This window comes from Falco punctatus (assembly GCF_963210335.1).
Source record: "Falco punctatus genome assembly, chromosome: 10".
Lineage (NCBI taxonomy): Eukaryota > Metazoa > Chordata > Aves > Falconiformes > Falconidae > Falco > Falco punctatus.
In genome coordinates this window covers 19,953,177-19,972,017 of record NC_137590.1, presented here as the reverse complement: position 1 = coordinate 19,972,017, position 18,841 = coordinate 19,953,177, and the positions used below count along the sequence as shown (strand labels likewise).

Below are 18,841 nucleotides of genomic sequence, written 5' to 3'. Positions count from 1 at the left end.
TTCTTACAGAATCACCATTCTTTCTGTAATAACAACAAACTGGATAGAAACCTCTAACGTACTCTTTCCCTGGGCCAGTACTGCTAACCCTTAACAACCAGCAAGTGAATTATCTTATGCCTGAATATCACACATAGTGTGGCTGAGGCCCTTTATACCTGCTTTGCACTTCTATTTATTGCCTACGTTGTTCTGGACTTGCTGGATTTCCATCGAGACCTTCATTTCACAGCTGTATCATTGTGGCTTCAGCTGGAAGTTACCAAAATGAACCCCATTTTCACAGAGGCTGTTCCCAAGCATTTCCTTTTAGCTCATTAGCTCACATCAGCAGCAAAACCAAACACCCAAATCCCTGCCCTCTTTTTTTTTTTTTTTTTTTTTTTTTTTTTTTTGTTAAGGTATACAATCTATGAAGTAAGGGACTACCTGTGCTTTGGATATTAATGAGCATTAAAAAACAGTGCAAAGATAGAGTGGGATGCCTTTGAAGCAGAAGGTTTGGATTCAGTTTTTGAAATCAGAAGTCTTTCTAAAGGAGAGAGTGAAAGAAAAACCATGAAGCTGACTGGAAGTACTTGCGATTAGGTTAGACTTCTGCGGTACTGTTCATTAAAGAACTTCAAAGGTTTTGGCAAGCATTAGGCACATATGTAAAATTAGTTTAGCACATATAAAGTTGCCTATACTACCACCTACCATCCCCGCGTAAGCCAGAGTAGCCTGCACTTTGACACAGAGCACACGTACACTGGCACAGAAAAGGGAGAAGAAAAGCGTTCCAGGAATAAATGTACAACTCCTGCTTTGTGGATGCCAAGTCCAGCTGCTCCTGTCCAGTCTGAAGCCAAGGAGTTTAACTAACTGCTAAGCATCACCTGCTTCACTTCACTTTTAAAAAGACCGGCACAGTCTCAGTCAGTCAGGTACACCGTCTCGGGAGAAAGGCAGGAACTGAGAGCCAAGAGTAAGACTAGGAGTCAGCTGCAGCCGACGAAACATTCAGTCATCTAATTGCACCACCACACTCACCAACTAATTCAGCTTCGCATGAGGTTCTGTGGGTAGTAAGTACTACCCTTCAACTCGCACCTGGGGAGGCAGAGATGTACCAAAAAGCAAGAGCCTTTCTGGCTGCCAGAAGGAAAAGGTAAAAAGCAACAAAACCAGATCCAGCACTCCTGACTAAAGCCGCTTGTCCTTTTTATTGTTAATGAAAAATAATTTTCTAGGAGTAATGGTGTATTTTTATCTTTTCAGGTGATCATTTCATCACTCAAGAGCATGATAAAAGTAGTATTTATTGTTAGTGTTATTTATTGTATATTGCTAGTAGAATTTATTGTCCCGCCCACACATTTAACCCAAAGTGGTATGTGGGGCACAAAATTCACTCAACTCAAGAAAAAAGAATTTACCTTGTACTAAAGTTCAAGGTGTAACCCTAATATCAAAACCGGTGCTAGTGACAGCAACTTGAAGGACTACAAACCTGAATAAAATACCTATGATGTGCTGATGAACCAAGCTAATTAGAAATCCCTGCTCAATATATATGTGAGGGGAAGATTTTAAAAGGTACTGATAATTTTCATCAAGAAATCTCAAAAAGCAAAGAAAAAATCTTGTAATTAAGGCTGAGGCACAAAAATCCAAATATTTTCATTTCAATCCTCTGTCTCATTCAACAGTTTTGGCAAGATAAAATCTTTCTACTCCAGCTGCAGTGTTTGGCCACAGTTTCCCTACCTCCTGGACTACTAAAAGGTTAAACATATATTGCCTCTGTAGCATCTTGAGATCTGGATTCTGTGAAATATAACTAAGGACAATATTGTATGAACTTCTAATTACTTTAGCTGCTTATAAAGCTTAGTCCACGTACTTTAGCTGCCGGGGCTCGCAGTCCAGTCCAGGTAGGAGCAGTCTGGCTGTCTGCCTGATGTCATCACTGTCCACAGTCAAACTGCGCCGGTGCTCAGCATAGGTGATAGCCACTCTCATCCACTCCATCAGCGGTGGCAAAAGCATGAAGGGTCTGTGTAAACAAGGAGGAAAAAATCCATCGTGGTTAACACTGGCCTGCTATCTTGTACCGCAATGCAAAAGCAGGTTTAATTGCTTCCTGGGCATGCTTAGAGGCTTGGCACAGATAAAACCCACCTGCAGAGGCAAACTGTGTCTGTGCTCAGCAAGACTGGTGGGTCACAGCAGGTGGAAGGAACTGGAACTGCTCAGCCTTAGTTATCTGAACTCCTTCTTACCCAAAATGGGGTCATGCCAGGACATGCTGGTTTCATGCAATCCATTTCACCCTGTAGGAAATGGGGCCAGGCTGATATAAGGGACCTATTTGCACTATTATTAGTTGTACGTCAGTCCCCCCTAGCTCAAGTGGCCAACGCTTGGGTTTCCATTAGAAGGGCTCGCTTCCCAGGGGTGCAGCTTATGTAAGAATTGTGTCTGTTGTTCCTTACCTACAGGCTGCTCCACTGCTCCCTTAGTAACACTGAAAATATCCTTGATTGTTCTAATCTTCAGTTAAACCAAGCTAACTCGGTGCTGCCTCCACTGCTCTTTATGTTACGTTATCCCTATTCGACAGCTTTTCACATCCTACAATTCTTACACACGGAGCTCAGGCCTCCGTTTTTGCACAACTAACCCTCTAGACCTCAAGAGAACTGATGCATATTTTAATGTGAACCGTTTTTCTGGGGAGGACCGAGTAGAATCAAAGAGATAACTAACATGGAGACATCTCTGTGCAAGAACAAATGTGCAACATTACTTGAATTGTAAGCAATTTGTGGAAAAGCAATCTATCTGTTCCTAATTTGTACAGCATCCAACACAGTGAGGTTTTACTTGATATGAAGGGTTGCAAGGCAATAAAGGAATACAAATAAGGTAATAACAGCAACAACAGCCATTTTGGACCCGCTTATGAAAAGCCCCCCCCCCTTACTCCTGCTATAAGAATGAACACAGTATTGAGATTACACATTAAAATATGGGTACCATAATACTCTCATACATCTCATCCATCCTCTCAATATATAGCCAGGCTGATCTATTATTTGCTTGATTTTTTTCCCCAAGGATACCCTGCCACCCTGGTGGAAGGCTCAGAAGTGCCAGCTGTAATGGAAAACACCTTTCCCATCTCCAGTAACAAATTTATTAATGCTGGAAAAAAAGCCCTTTTCATATAAGCATTCAAAAGAAAATAACTCAGGGGAGAAGGGACCAATTCCTTTACAAAGTTCAGAGAAAAAAAGATACATCCCAGGAAATATAAATGATTTTGGCATTAATGAAAGCAGCTAAACCCATGAAAGGCATTTTCAAAGCTGTGCATGTATGTGTCTGCACACATATGCGAGCACAGTAAGAGTAAGCAGCACCAATCCCGTTAGAATCCATTTATCAATAATGGGATTTGCAAGCTGAACTCCCTCTGTATGACTTTGAACATCCTTCAGGGTGGAATAACTCCACTCTGTAAAGTATGTGCCATCTGCTTCCATTTTGCCGGTTGCAAGGTGCAGTCTAAAATGCTGCCATTATCTCGTTACAAACACATGCGCTATTTTTTCCCTCTGGTCTTTCTCTTCTTCTGAGTAGTGAAGCATCTACCGAACCAGAGGTCCTTTTAAGCATCTGATCAACCCTGGATTGCAAATGCAAGCCTGTTTTAACAGGACGTCTACTTATTCCTTTTACCAGTTTAATTCTATGTCAAACAATCAAAATATCAGGGCTGCTATGTTCATCACTTTGAAAACCACCCAGCACCTCACCAGTCAAAAGACTTTCTGGAAGTCCAGCTTGAATCCCCCCACCTGCTCAGGCTTTCTAACTTGTCCGGGACACAAGGGATGAGATGAATCACTCTGGCACAGCCGACTCAGAGGTGACTGCCTTCCCTAAGGGAAAAGCAGCAATCACCAGGCATTTGGGAGATGCCCTTCAGCAGTCTGCTCCAGAGAACTTCAACCCTTACCCGGCCTGCAAAAGAGGTATTTCACCTTTTCAATTCAGGCACTTAAAGGAGGAGCCTAAATTAATTATCTAGACTTTCTAGGTACTCAGCAGAGCCTCTAGCGAAGGATTCAAAGCTTCCGAGACATGGTGAGGACAGAGAGGTAGGCTGGGTAGGCTAAAAGCACCAGAATTAAATATTCAAAGTTAGATGGGTTGAACAGCTCTGGAGCAACAGAAAAGCTCATCTTAGAAGTGATTATATCTACCACCTTTAGTGGTAGATAAGCTATTTAGGCCACATCGCAGCTTCCCTGACACTTTCACAGTGGGAACGCTGCTGGACAGAGAATCATGTCAATCCAGTACACTCCTGATCATCTTATGAGGTAACGAGCCAAACCTTGGTAATTGTTACACACGGCACTGGGCAGCAAGAAGCTGTGGTCAGCCAACAGAAAATACCACTGAGTCTGCACCAGAAATAACACCCATCATGAAGAAATTTCCATTCTGTAAAAAATCTGTATGTGCCAGGGTTATAAATGGCTTCCATGTACAAGCAGACCTTGAATGTGGAAAACCTGGTTTGGAAGGAATGGGAAGAGAAAGATTTAAAAAAAAAAAATGTTTATTTTTTTAATCTCAACAGATTTTTCCAAAGGTTTTAAAACTCACAGCTCAACAGACTGCCTAGTTACCCTGTGCCCAAAGGAGCAGACTGGACTGCACAAAGAAACGTCAGGAGGGATGTTTTCCTCATACTGCTATCCTAATGTGCCCAAACCTCACCACTCTCATTGCGGTGCAAACTGGATAAATCCTTGTTCTATCAGGAGTGAGTATAATGACTTCAGTTCCTATTTTGCTGTATAAGTTTTACTCATCTTGAAAATGTCTAGCTTTGGGATGGGCTTCCTATTTTTCCCCTGACACATACACACACACTCTCTCTCTCTTCTTCTATCCAACCATTTCCTTTCTTCATGGTGTGGGCATGCTCACAGGAACAGTTCAATCTTACTTTGCTCACTGACACCACATCAGATAAGCAGTATTATCACATGATCTAAGCAGAAAGAAAGAGATTCAGTTCAACTGAATGTAACGCCAACATTGGGGTGCATTGCACTAAGAAAATAAATGCAATTATTCAGTTTCTAGAAAAGAAACACAATTATTATGCCTGTGGCCCTTAACCTGGGCGTCTATCTGCCTCTAGGGAAACACTGATCATTTCACAGTCTGAAAAACACTGGAGGAGGGGAAGGGGAGAAACCTTCATGGAAAATTAACAGGGAGATGCTGCAAGCTAAAGAATTAATTTCTGTCTATGCATGTCTGTCTGTGCCATGGTCTGTACTGTGCGTTTTCCTCTGGACTTTCTGACATTTAGAAGCATTTGGCAGCTCATTAAATTCTGCACATGAAGTGATACAGCCCTGGGAAACTGTCATACTCGCAGCAGTAGTTCACCAGGGACACATACTCTCTGTTTTCTATGACGAAGAATGCCACCATTGCTTTGTTCAGTGTCTTGCCGTGAAGCTGTCTTCGAGTGATGCCACATGTAAACTGAGACAGTACACAGCAGTAGGAAGTAAAATGGACACTGTTCATCTACCATAGACCTTGTAAAGAATCACAGAAATGTCTGATACTGTCATGTGCTGTCAATATTTTATCCATCTGTTCTTTGAAATTTTCTCCCATTTAGAATTGGACCGTCACTCCATTCCCAAGGGGATCAGGTTGGAGCAGGTGAGATTTGCTCTGGGAAAGAATGGACTTTATTATGGGCTTTTTCCCCTAATCTGAACTAAACCACATTGTTTTATTTAGACTTAACCATGAAGGATGGTGGCAGCAGCAGCACTTGGCAGAAAATTCATAGCAAGTTGTAACTTTTTCCTGGAAAATGTACTATGCTCATTTGATTAGCGTGGCCTAGGACATGACCAGCATTCAGAAGCCACGGGATCACAGACTTTCAGTGTTAACTCACAGGTACAAACTGCTCCTGGGGCACAAGAGGAAAATTTTTCACAATGAGAACAATCAGCTATTGGAATAATCTCTGCAGGGAAGTGGTGGACTCCCCAACATTGGACACTTTTAAGATGTGGCTGGATAGGGTGCTTGGCCATTTTGTCTAGACCATGCTTTTGCCAAGAAAGGTTGGACCAGATGATCCTTGAGGTTCCTTCCAACCTGGTATTCTATGATCTATGATTCATATACCACAAAGAAACCAGTCCCCAAAGTGGGCTCTTTGAGGATTTTTAAGAGAGCTGGAGCCAAGACGTTTTTGGCAGAGGGAAGTTAACTGGATGCAAAAAGGAAAGAGCTCCAGAGGAGTTAGAAAATTACATCATCCCTCCTCTGCATTGAATGCTAGGCTGATGCACTTGGAGCTTGACTTTTGGAGGTGAGGAACACCTGCTACCTCAGATGAAAACAGTAGGTCTTCCCAGAGAAGAAACAGCCATGCTATCAAATTCCTCCCTTCTGCCTGGCTCCCCAGGAGGGTCCAGTGACAAGACTGCTGAAGAAATGAGGAGCAAGGCAAGGAGGAGACATCTCCTCGCAGCCACATCTCTTCTCCTCCTCTGCTATTCTTAGTCACCTCCTGTTTTGCTACAGCAAAACAAAGAGGGAGCCAACAGCAACATCAAGAAAGAAAAACCTTGTTCTTCCAAACAAGAATCTCCTTCTTCTAAAGCAGGAAAGAAAACACTGTCCTAACAGAAGCAATGGCAAAATTTGTCTCCCTCTTGGCAGTCTGAGCTGGTCCCGAGACACATGCATGGTCACTCTCCCATCCAGCTTGTCCCACGATCTTCTAAACGGTTTAACTGAACGGCTTTCTCATCCTTTCACCTGTAATAACTGCTCTATAAGCCCCTGCTAACATTTTAAGCACATGCAAACTTTAGCATCACAAAACACGTGTAAATATCAGAAAAGTTATGGTCAGAGCAGGGTAGGCCATGATAACTCCCCCATATTTGATTTAATGAAACGATACAGAGGCTACATGCACAGAAGAATCCCAAATCTCCAGAGATCAATGTGGGTTTTTCAGAAGGGACTGAAAAAGAAAGGGCTTTCAGTTTGAGTTTAATGCTGGAATCAAACTCTGTGGTTCAGTCCCGTTTTACTCTAAAATGTTAAAATTCAAAAAGTCACTAACACAAAGGGAGTTAAGAACAGCTACAAAAAGCCATAGCTCAGTCTTACCTGTTGGTTTCTTTTTTTAAAGGAATAAGCTTAGAAGTCACACTGTGTGTGCACACAGAGAAGGGAGTAAAGTAACTAGCAGAGATACTGAGCTTGCCAGATTGCCAAGCCAAGCAGGCTTTTTCAAAGCTTTTCAGGGCTCCTAGTTAGGGGTCCTGGGAGACCTGCATGCAATGAGCAGAACTATGTAGGGGAAAAACAGTGGGAGTAAGACTAACCTGCAACAAAATAGTGAATCACGTAGGAGAGTAGCTAGAAGAATATGCATTTTTTGAACTTTACGCCAAGATGGAAAATCCCCAAGGATGGCAACAGAGTCAAAAAGAAAACAGAGTGAAGTCTCATTAATTGGAGAAAAGAAAAGACTCTGAGGCAAGACAGAGTATCCGAAAACTAAAGCATGCCATGGTGTGGAAAACAGTGTCATATTTACAGTTTGGATTCTCAAACGCTAAACCCCTTTTCAAGCTGCAGGAAAAAATATATTTCTGAGTATGTAATTATATGTGTACAAAACAACAACAGAAATGATGATTTAGAAAAAACAAAATCTTTGTTTCAAAACACTACCCATTTAAGTCAGGAGCCATTCCTTTGAGATTCAGAATATTTTTCTGAATTTGTGAAAACCTCACACATTTACAAAGTAAAGACAGGAATTTCCATGCCAGACCAGATTAAAGGATCACCTCAACAAGTGCCACGTCCTTCAAAGCAGGCAGTCCCAGATCATCTCAGAAAAGGAAGAAGAAATTTAATCACAGTCAACTGGCCCAAAAAGAAAGTTTTCTTCTCAATTCCCTTGAAACAATGACTGGCTCAGATCTTAGAAGATAAAGAGTTCTCAAATTTTAGTGGATCATTATCAAGTTACTAAAGTCTTAGCTTAGATATGCCATGACACCAGCTTCCACAGTTTAGCGAGTTATCCTTCTGTCAGACACTAACAGAATAAAAAACATCTGGATAATATTATATTTACTGGGATCCCTTCTCCACTGAATCTGCCTTCACAGTTTTCTCTGCTTATAGAATATGAAACGGTACAAGAATAGATTAAATCTAGAACTGGCAGCTCTGATCTTTCCTAGCAATCCTAGTAACCACAGACAGAAATACCACCTTTTCCGCCCTTGTCTCCAAACCACACTTAGAAATAAGGTGCGGCACCAGACAGGTTTTACTTCATGTTAACTGCATATCGAAGTGAAAACTAAATTCGAGCTCCCTAAAAAAACCCCATGAAGTAATCCTTAGGAACTCACTATGAATCTTAAAAAAAGACTCTCAAAAGTCTGTGGTTTATTTATTATAATCACATTTTACAAACTTTGTTTTAACAACAGGGAAAAGATCCCATTTTCAGGCTGAAAGCAAGTACTTGTGCTGCTCTGGAATGTGCCATGTGTTTCATTAGAAAAACATATTTGTAACATCTGTATTCTGTGGCAGAAGGAACTCTTGGTTTCTAGACAGACAGAAAATAATTAAAACCAACTTAAATTGCATATAGTTGATGACAAGAGTCAGATAGATATACACGATAGTTTTAACTACAACAATATGGTCATAGTTATGTGGTCAAGGATGTGACTGACTTCCACCTGCCTCCCCCAGGCACACACAGCGCTGCCTGATCCCTGACGGGCACTGCGAGTAGCCACCTCAACAGAGGAAACGCGGAGGAATGGAAACCACTGATTGTGCTCCTTCCAACTCCTTGACGTCCTAAAACTCTCCATAAACTGAAAACTACTGCAAACAATCCACAAGATGAACTGTTCTTGCATGACTCTGGACCTAACTGCAGTCATGACCTCAAGCAATACACAGCTGTATGTTTAAATCATTTGCACGATCAGATGAACTATGAGGACTGACTTGCTGTTACATCTGCTGAATTAGATACAGAAAACAGCGTTTGCCAGTGACCCATGCACGTCAACTTTTACTGCCAGACTTGCAGAGGTCAGTTCTACAGATCTCCTCCAAAGGACCTCAGTCTCAAACCCTGTCTCTGAGCGGCCAAGAGCATCCTCGCATCATCACTGAGACACAGGCTCTTCCCACCACAGAACAGTGGGTCTGGTCAGGGCACATTTTCATCAAATCTGTTAAGCCTCTCCCAGCTCTTATAAAAAGGCGACTGCCCTGGTTTGCAGAAAAAAACCCAAAACAACCTTCTAATTTTGTCTGTCATTTCTGCTTTTACAATTTAAGTTCCTGAAAGCCCAAATGTGCTTGTGCAGAGTTACAAGGCAGGTTAGAAACAACCTCAAACTTTCTGCTGTCCTTCAAAATCAACTCACATGGAAAATAAAAAAAAAAAATAATTGAGACCTTGTTTTAAATACTAGTATTATTATTTTTTTTTATTATTAGCATCACTGGCTAACAGAAAACAAGAAAAAGCTGGCATGTTTTGTTCCCCCCTGAACCAACCTGACACATCGAAGCCTGGTGCCCAGGACCCACCCCCCAAGGAGACTGACTGAGGAAACTTTGCCACGCGTGACAGTTCCTGCTGCAAAGGGAAACACTGGTGCATTTTGGAGCATACAAACGGCATTAAAGAAAGAGGCCTGTAACAGCATGCTATGTGATAGGCAGAGATAAACACTGGCAGACAGCAAGAATGGGTTGTCTGCTATTCTTGGATTAGCCTTGATCCTGTGGGCAGAAAAACCAAGAGGTTAACTCTTACGGTTCAGCTATGCTGGCAAACTAAAAAAACCCCACTGCTATCTGCAAGCAGATTTTGCTGGGGTCAGTGCCGCTCTTCACCGTCCAGTGCTGAGGCTCCTCCTCCATCATTTTTTTGCCCATTATACCTAATTCCCCAAAGCACTAGTAGGATTGAGATAACAGGCCTCTTAGTTATGACTTCAATCTGATTTGCCAGCATGCATATGTTAAAAAACATATGCTGGTTCTCAAGCCAAAACCAATCTGCCAGATTCAATCATAGAACTAATTTTCAGGGCCCAGTTGTAAAATCCTGAAGGCAAAGCATTGCCATGCTTATGAAAACTGCCTGGAGCTCCCGAGCTACAACTGTGCGAAGAAAGAGCCAGAAAGATAAATATTTTTGTGCAGTTCTGGAACACTGAAAACTGTTCAGTTAATTATAACTGCAAAAGTTTGTTCAGCTAAACAAAGGCAATCCTCACCAAAGCAAAGGGTTTTCACAAGAAACAGGGAAGTATCTCCTGTTTACCTTACAGCACAAGCCAAACTTACTATTTCAAAAGAGAAATTTTCAAACACAAAATAGTGCTATCTAGAGGCTAAACATTTCAAGCTTAAAAGATGATTCTTTCATTTTCAGGACTAAGAAAAAGCTGATGAAACTTCTGTTTTTCTAATGACTTGACTGGTGTTACACTGCTAGGCTGTGCCACACTACCGTGAGTATAGCCTTCTTGTACTGTCAATCTCACCTGCTGCTGACGTCAGTATCTTCTTAATGAAAATCTAAGTAATCTCTTGGCATTTTGCATTCCTGGACTCTGAGAAGTTCCAGAAACTAATTTAGCATGAAAACATGAGGGACACACCAATACATGCAATGAAAATAACTGATTTTGGAGCTCTCTTAGGTGTAATAATTTCATGCGTGCACTAAAATCGGGTACCTACTCCACCCAATAGTGTAGCTATACAATCCAGGTTCTGGCTGCTGTTATTACAATCACAGAGGGTTTCACAAAACAGCTAAAATCTAAGAGTCCGTCTTCTTGAATAAAAGCCAGTCGAGCCCACAGGGTGCAGCATTTGGGAATGAACAGGCAGTAGTCTCTCTAAGACACTGCCAGGTAAGGCACATAAGATCTTCCGTTAATGAAAGATCAGAAGAAGTAGTAATGTCACTGTTATAAGATGCCAGTGTGGTGTTTCTTTATCATTTTGCAAGCGACCATCCATTTGTCCTAATGGCAAGCTGCTCAATGAACATATTTCACCTATATTTTCAAGAAGCTTCTGTTTTGTTCCTCAGTTCTTGTCTTAAAATACTGAAGAGTTGCTGTGCAGAAATGGAGAGTGGGTCCTGTTTCATCCAAAGATGTTTGGTACCAGTGGTGAATGAACAGGTTTCTGTTTTTAACCGGGAAGCATAATGAGTTATATGCTTGTATTTTGTCATAGACAATTAAATAAATAGAACCATGTAAACATACAGATATGAGAAATATAAGCAACTGAAGTGTCCCAAATTTAAAGAAAAAATCTGTTGTGATTAAGTCAGTCCTTCTATGTCAGACTAGAAATCCCCTCACTCCTCCATTTTGTCTTTAATATTGTGAAATCTCCCAAATTCAAACCTTTTTAATGCTTCTATCACCGTGATTTTTATGGTCACATCAATGAACCTAAACAGCACTACAAATGGCAGACATAACTGCTTAACTTTGCGGTTCTGATAGGTGGACTTAATTGGTCAAGCTCAAATTCTTTCAGTTTCCAAACATCCTAGAATTAGAGTATGCATGCATTGAATTTCAACATTTGGAGCTGTAGTACTTCTCAGCAGATTGCACAAATGCTGGCTATTAACTCTGCTTTCAGCACAGTTACTTAGAAATGCTACCACTGCTGCTAAACGGCCTCTTGCTTTCTGTTACAGTGTATGAACTTTCAGTGAATTTCAAATAATGATATTTCTTCAATACCTCAATATATATGTGCAGGAGATTTTTTCAGCAGATAACAGCTTGGCTGAACCAAGAACAATGCAGACAGGACGCATATAAAGTTAAGCTAAGAAGATTTTGCCACCTTGGGTATTAGTAATTCCTGACACCTCTACCGAACTATAAAAACGATGCTGCTTTCTCTCAGGCAAAGATCTATAGATCTAAGGCCAGGGTTGTAAACTTCCTATTATAATAAATTTATGTGCTGCAGACAATAGCTGTAGCTGACAAAATATGATGACTTTGGCAGGTCTGGTCTCAAGTTTTTCAAACACTGTCAGCTCATGAAGCTAACTCAACTGCTCTCCCCGTTTCTCCAGAAAGACAATGTTATCCACATAAGCATTGCAGAATCTAGCAGGTAACGTCAGCCATCCCTCAGAACACATGTATTTCTACACCAGAAGTAGGAGGAATCTCGACAAATGACAATCTCCATCTTACAAATGAGAGATGTAACAGCACTAACCTTCAAAACCTGACACCATCATGCATGCCGTTACCAATACTATTAGCACTACTAAGAGGCCAGCAGCATGGGCAGCTGCACAAGCAACAACTTCCTACAAAGCAACTTGTCATACTACCAAAGTTTTATATCTCATGTACTCTGAACTACAAAGTTGCAGATTTTATGCTGAGTTTGCAAATGACTGAGTAAGACACCAGCGATGTTTGCCTATACCTGTGACATCTGCAGTACAGGCCAGGAGGTAGATGAAAAAACCCAGCTGTTATACAACTCTCCATATCAAGGCTATCTGTTACCCCATCTCTCTCCCTCTAAAAAGGTACACTTAAATAGCCTTATATTAATAGATTAGATAAACATTCTAATGATGGGGGGGGGGGGGGGGTGGTAGTGGTAAGTGAATGCAGTTTTCTTATACATGGCTAAAACCTGTTTTTGCAACAGGTCCAACCTGCTTCATTTTGACCATTGCAGAGTGTGCAGCACTGTGGTTACTACAGGAACACGGAGGAATTCCAAGCTCCAGCTGCCCACTCAGCTAATGACTAGCATGACAAAAAAAATTTTTTTTGCTTCTAATAGCAGATTACAAGGATATTTCTCTTTTCAGCCCCATTGAAATTGTGCTGCCAGAAAGCAGATTAAAACCACAGAAGCATCAATGAATGACATGTTAAAAATGGCAGTTAAACATACATCAGCTCTAATGCCAAGCACAATGTGCACAATTACTCTTTTTCAGCTTGTTGAGAAAAATATTATTATTCAAAATCTTCATCCGCTCTACATTTCATTACCTGTTACTTGACTAAAACTTTCTATCAGTACCTAGTGCTCTGCATTTCAAACCAAGGAAGAGTAATCAATAAAATGTATACGAAACATGGGAAACGGATACCTTTCTTCCCAGAGTTTTTACCTCAAAGAAAACAGAAGGAGAAATTGTGTTTCAGAAGTAAACTAGTTTTCATTTGTCCTTCTTCACAGCAGGTACCTCTGAGCCCTGACTGTGTGAATAAAGCTGTACATAGCCAAAATGGTAACATATCACTGCACTGTGGCAGATGCCCTTTCTACAGGTACAGGCAGGTTAAGTGAGATTGGCCACTTACCCTTAAGTATACCGAGTGTCTCAAAACAGATTTGCACAGACTAAAAGAGGTTCCAAAATGAGTTAATTAAACTATCGTAACTTCTTGCATAAGGAGGAATGAGATACCCAGATGGAAAGTCATTTAAGGAACATATGTTTCTGTGATGTTCTAATACACCAACTCTTCAGAGATACTTCCCAAGAATTTGGCAGCCACAACAGGGAACTGAGCACTGACTACCTGGCACAGTGCAGTGCTGCACAGAGGTAACTCTTAATCACACAGTCTGGATGCTGGAAGCAATATAATTACAAGATATGTTCTGAGCAGGTTTTATTAGTCCTCTTATAATTTCATGCTAATGTGCTTCTATTTCTCTCAACTAGCTTAACTATCTTCTCCTAGTACTGCATCACAGACAACTCACCCTTTCCTGCTGAAAAAAACTACCAATTCTGAAGCAGCCATCTCAGAAGAACCCCATGTTTCTCTGGAAGGACCTTTTGTATTTCTGAAGGAAGCTGAAGAAGTGAGGAATGGCTAAGTGAATTCCTTACAGTAGTAGAGTTTTCCAGCAAGCCTAGGAACAAAAACTTACAGCTTCTGCCTCCCCCCTCTGTTCTCTAACCACCATGATACACTTTCTAATTCATGGAAGAAAGAACTTCAGATACAAATTCTTCAATGGAACTCAAGTTCCCAGTAGTTTGACTCCAGACTGAAACTATCCCTTTTAGCAGCATCACTCCAGATTTACACTGATAAGCAGTAGGAGCAAAACACAGCTCAGTCTCTTTCCTCTCTATGCAAACACGTTAGACCAGCATGCATGGTATCAACAAAAGGTTGTTTAGCCCCAGAAGAATCCACGAACTAGAGCTGAATCAGCTCAGACATGTAACTCATTTGAATAGGATTTGTCTTGCAGAGCAGACATGCTTTTAAAACAGTCAGGTCAGCATTTACTGTAAAAAGCACGATGAAAACAGTACAGTTTAGCTCCGTAAGTGACCACCAGGTCACGGCAGTACATGCACTCGTATATATAGGACAAGAAAGCGCAAACTGCCAGGGTCTCCTTTAACAAAGAAACAAAGCAGAGACATACCAATCTAGGATTACCCCAGGGAAGGCTTAGTTTCTAATCTCCACAAGATCCATGAGAAAGAATGATTGTTGCTATTATCATGAATTATACCCAGAAACATTTACTCTTCAGAAGAGCTTAGCTCTTCACTCTCTGTTACAAAGATGTCAGGAACAGTAAGAGCAAAAACCCCAACAACCTGTCAGCCCTGGCTGCTGCACAGCAAAAGCTCACAACTCTCTCTTTCTTTAGTGTGGCCTTTGTTAAGGCACTAGCTAACTCCTTCCTCAGGAAACAGGCAAGTTCTGCAAGTGAAGGTCTGTAATTTGGTCCAATAGGAAATAATATTAACTTCAACTGGAAACAACAATTGCTGAAAAAGAAGAAACTTGTTGGCTTGTTACCACCATCATTCTTTGCAATATGGTCAGAGCCTTTCATCCACAGTTACTGCTTTTTACTTGCATTAGTTACAAGAGCACTACACTGGTATCACGGTACTGTCTTTAAGGATCTACGCCTAGGAAAAACCAGAGACAGGCTCATATTAAATGATGGCAAACCAGCAAGGGCCGGGCAGAGAAATTTAGGCTCTCAGTCAGTCCTCTACTGTTTCAATGGGCAGTCACTGTCTGAAAGATGGAAAAAGCCAGGAGTCCTCATCTTACTCATTTCTGCATTTCTATAATACCTCCTTAGTAACATGTGCTGTAACAGTTTTGTTTCAAGTTTCCCTGGATTATTTTTCCTTTGTTTTTGATGCTAGCTTGCTGCCTAGTCTTCTCATCATGAAACAGCAAACAATAAACAATACACAACACAGGGTGCCTACAGGCACTAAAGATTTCTGTTCGTGGCAGCCCTGAGAATCCAGGCAGCTAAGTTGCCAGGCTGTCATTTTCTTGCACCTTCTTTTTTATCTGAACAGATGGAAACTTAAGAGCAGAAGCCAAGAACTTAACATGGACATCTTTACACTAGTTACAGTAATTACTGTAGCTGTAGTTATAGTAATTGCAGCATGGTAGCGCATACACAATGGCTGTCATCTCTTCGTTGCTAAACAAGATCATCCATCTAGTTTTCAAACATTTTTACAAATAGGGGACATTTGCCAGAAATGGCCTCGGTCAAAGACAGTTTTTCAGGGGTTTTCCAGCAAGCACGGAGGTCTACTGCAAAATGCCTATGAAAGCAGAAAATAGTGTTTTCCAAATGAATGTTTTGCAACAAGACTGTCAAGCGCCTTATTACTTCTCTAAGTAGGTGGTAAGGATCAGCTATTGCCTGCTGTCTACCCAAACAGCCAGTTCTAAGAAGCGATGGATTGATACCTATCGATGATTTGGAAGGTACCAGGCTGACACATGTAAAACAACTTTAAGGGACAAATAATGTAATTAAGATCCACCAAAGCATAAGCATAAGCAGCTGAGGTTGAACGGCACTCCTGGAGATGGCTTAGTCCAAACCCCTTGCTCAAAATCAGTCAGCTAGAGCAGGCTGCCCAGGACCACAGGAAACTGGTAACCTTTCTGGTGACCCGTCCCCCCTGCATCTGTGCCATCTGAGACTTCTTAGACCATCCTTAACTGTCGTCCATGGAAACCAGCACATAAGCAGTGGCAAGATTTCCAGACAGTGTAACAGCCTGGCTTTTGGCACATGGCTTCACACACAGCCATTAAGCATCAATTTTTGTTTCACTGTGTATGGTCTTTTTTTACCTGTAATGCTCTTTCCCTCTGTGCTAAGGCTGGCATAGAAAGGCCATCTCTTTATTCTCCATGAAGTCTGCATTGTGCTGTTCAATTTCATACACAGTGAGATTCATCTCCTTGCAATTTTGTAGATAATTTAAATAATCCATGTTTGTACCACACCCCTGCTCCAATACAGAAAGATCAGAAGATAGAGGCTACTTTGGAAACACTCCAATAACGCTGCAAATTGCTTACAGCCAGTAATATGGAAGAAAGGCTAGTCTGTCACAGGTGTGAGATACCCAGAGTTAAAAAACAAAACTGAGCGGTGTTTGTTTATACAAACAACATAAAAGAGGGGGGAAAAAAAGATCTGATTCAGAGGAGACTGCATTGCCAGTCTCAGCAGTTACACTTGGATGAATTCGATCCTCAGGGTCTGCAATTAATTCCCTTCACTACTGCCAAGGTCATCCCTCACATTCCAATTCTGCAAGCTTTGAACTACAAAGAAATAAACAGTTAAAAACATTGTAAGACTTAAAAATACCTTAATAGACGATGCCTGGCAAAGGCAGGAATATTAGCAAGAGCCCGAACATAACTACTATTGACTTAAACCTGACTTGGTCTTAATTCACTTCACCTATCCAATGCTGTGATGCTCACAGCATGTGTGGACACTTCATCCTGGATGTCTCTTCAGTCCTTCAGTCAGGATACCAGAAGCACATACACAGCCCCACTAGCATGGGCTCTGACTGTTAAAAAGTCAGTAGTTTCTACATGTTTCTGGTTTTCTCTGGCTAGATGTTACTACCGTAACATGTGTTGAGATGTCACCATACAGAGCAGGAAGGTCAAAGTTGCTCACTCCAAGCGTTAAAGCTATTGAGTCCTCCTGTTAAATGATGTATGCTCTCAATTTGCAAAACTGTGGAAGATACTCAATATATTGCAACTATTTACTATGGGCTCAACAAATACATAATCCTGCCTAAGGTCAGGAACAGCATCACCAATGAACAGTTAATTTTAGTCAATAGATACATGTTGATTTAGCTTATTGGCTTTTGAAACAGGGCCATTCACTCCATCTTCCTTATGAATGAGTATCTCAAAATCACAATTAAGTCTGACATTAACTGGTTAAAGTCTGAAACAAGCAAAAATACATGGTAACAGCTTCTCTCCTTAAGACTGGTGCAGGAAGCTGATCTTCTCTGTTTATAGCCTTCTCATTCTTCTAATAAATCTACCAAACTAATCTTTCATCAACAGCTAATAGCTTTTTTTTTTTCTTTAAAACAAAGAGGGGCATGCTTTTACGTCCACTCTAAACACACAACACCATAATGGCACAGCTCAATGGAAGGCTTCTTTCTGTTTCCCTATATTTATAATCAGCATCAAAACAGCTATCCGGGGAAAAAAAAAAAAAGAAAATCAATGGGACTATTGCATGGGGGTGGGACTGGAATATGCTCACTGACACCTCTTTCTGTAATCACCCTGTTGACTTCAGGGATACTCTGAGTGGATTTAAGTACTGTTAAACATGAATGTATGATTACAGCATTATGCTTTCTCAAGGCAAGTGCCTGAATCAGGGTCTACTTTTATTATTCCTACATACCTATTCTGACTGGTGAGGCAGCTATAGACAGAATAGAAAGATCAGAATTTCAGACAAGAGATCCCAGAACTTATTTTATTGCAGACTTTTTCAAAGACACAGCCCACTGGACTAAGTGTATCAAGTTCTGTTCCTGATGTGGCATGTTAACAATGGGATATGGCTATAAAATAGAAGAATTCAGACATAAATATATTAAATTTGAATTGGGAAAGACTAGGCCAAAGATAAATCTAAAAGACAGACAATGATGTAGTTATGGCACTTAATAAAATTCCATAAACCTGCGGTTAAAAAGAGTAGAGGGGAAAAAAAGACTCCTGACAGACCAGTGAGAGTCTGGAAACATCCATCTGGAGAAAAGATTTGTCCAGAAAAGCCTTAACCAGCTCTGAAAGCAGTGATACTTCTCAGTGATGTTGAGGATGCAGCTCAAGCAAACACAGGTCTCCGCAGCAGGCTCTGCAGGTTATTCCTGATTTTCCTTCCTTTTCTGCCAGTTGGATGCCCATGCACAAGACTTTCTGGAGACAATTCACATTAACAACTGGAATGTTAGTATTTTCTTTAATATGAATTGATTTTGTTGTATAAATTTGACCCATGTGACCAAATCACTCTGTTTCAAGTAATTTCAGAATGAACATTTAGTTGTGCGAGGCATTTTCTGAATACAGGGGAAGAAAGCAGCTAACCATGATGGAAAGAGCTGAAGGCTCTAATTATTTCTAATGATCCACCTAGAGATCCTCAAGTGAAAAGGCGCTAAGTAAGATCAAAGTAATTCTTTCTCAAAACATGAAATTTAGAATATGTGATGAGGAGGCAGTCTTCATTGGATGGCCACTAGGGGTTTAGAAATAGCTGTAGCACAGGGGCTCTTTATTTGCATCAACCACTGCAAGGCTCTTAGACAAACTGCACCAGAAGG

General features: G+C 41.0%; 2 protein-coding genes across 2 annotated transcripts in view; one reads left to right on the top strand and one right to left on the bottom strand.

Moving 5' to 3' along the window:
* Positions 1-18,841, bottom strand: part of ABTB2 (ankyrin repeat and BTB domain containing 2) — a 143,632-nt gene that overhangs the window by 22,208 nt on the left and 102,583 nt on the right. Inside the window, exon 4 of the mRNA XM_080404904.1 lies at positions 1,886-2,038. Coding sequence (XP_080261030.1) covers positions 1,886-2,038 — 153 coding nt within the window. The remainder of the gene's footprint in view (positions 1-1,885; positions 2,039-18,841) is intronic.
* Positions 2,045-10,283, top strand: LOC308070636 (uncharacterized protein). The gene is made up of 4 exons (XM_080404920.1): positions 2,045-4,022; positions 4,637-4,822; positions 5,702-5,745; positions 5,827-10,283. The coding sequence occupies exons 1-4, from the start codon at positions 3,887-3,889 to the stop codon at positions 5,830-5,832; spliced, it is 372 nt and encodes a 123-aa protein (XP_080261046.1). The 5' UTR covers positions 2,045-3,886; the 3' UTR covers positions 5,833-10,283.

Excerpts from the sequence above, each read along its gene's own strand:
- LOC308070636 (XM_080404920.1), top strand. The coding sequence starts at position 3,887 with ATGAATCACTCTGGCACAGCCGACTCAGAGGTGACTGCCTTCCCTAAG. Across the intron at positions 4,023-4,636 it reads TTACCCGGCCTGCAAAAGAG|ATTTTTCCAAAGGTTTTAAA; the intron begins GTATTTCACCTT and ends TAATCTCAACAG. Across the intron at positions 4,823-5,701 it reads AAATCCTTGTTCTATCAGGA|AATTGGACCGTCACTCCATT; the intron begins GTGAGTATAATG and ends TCTCCCATTTAG.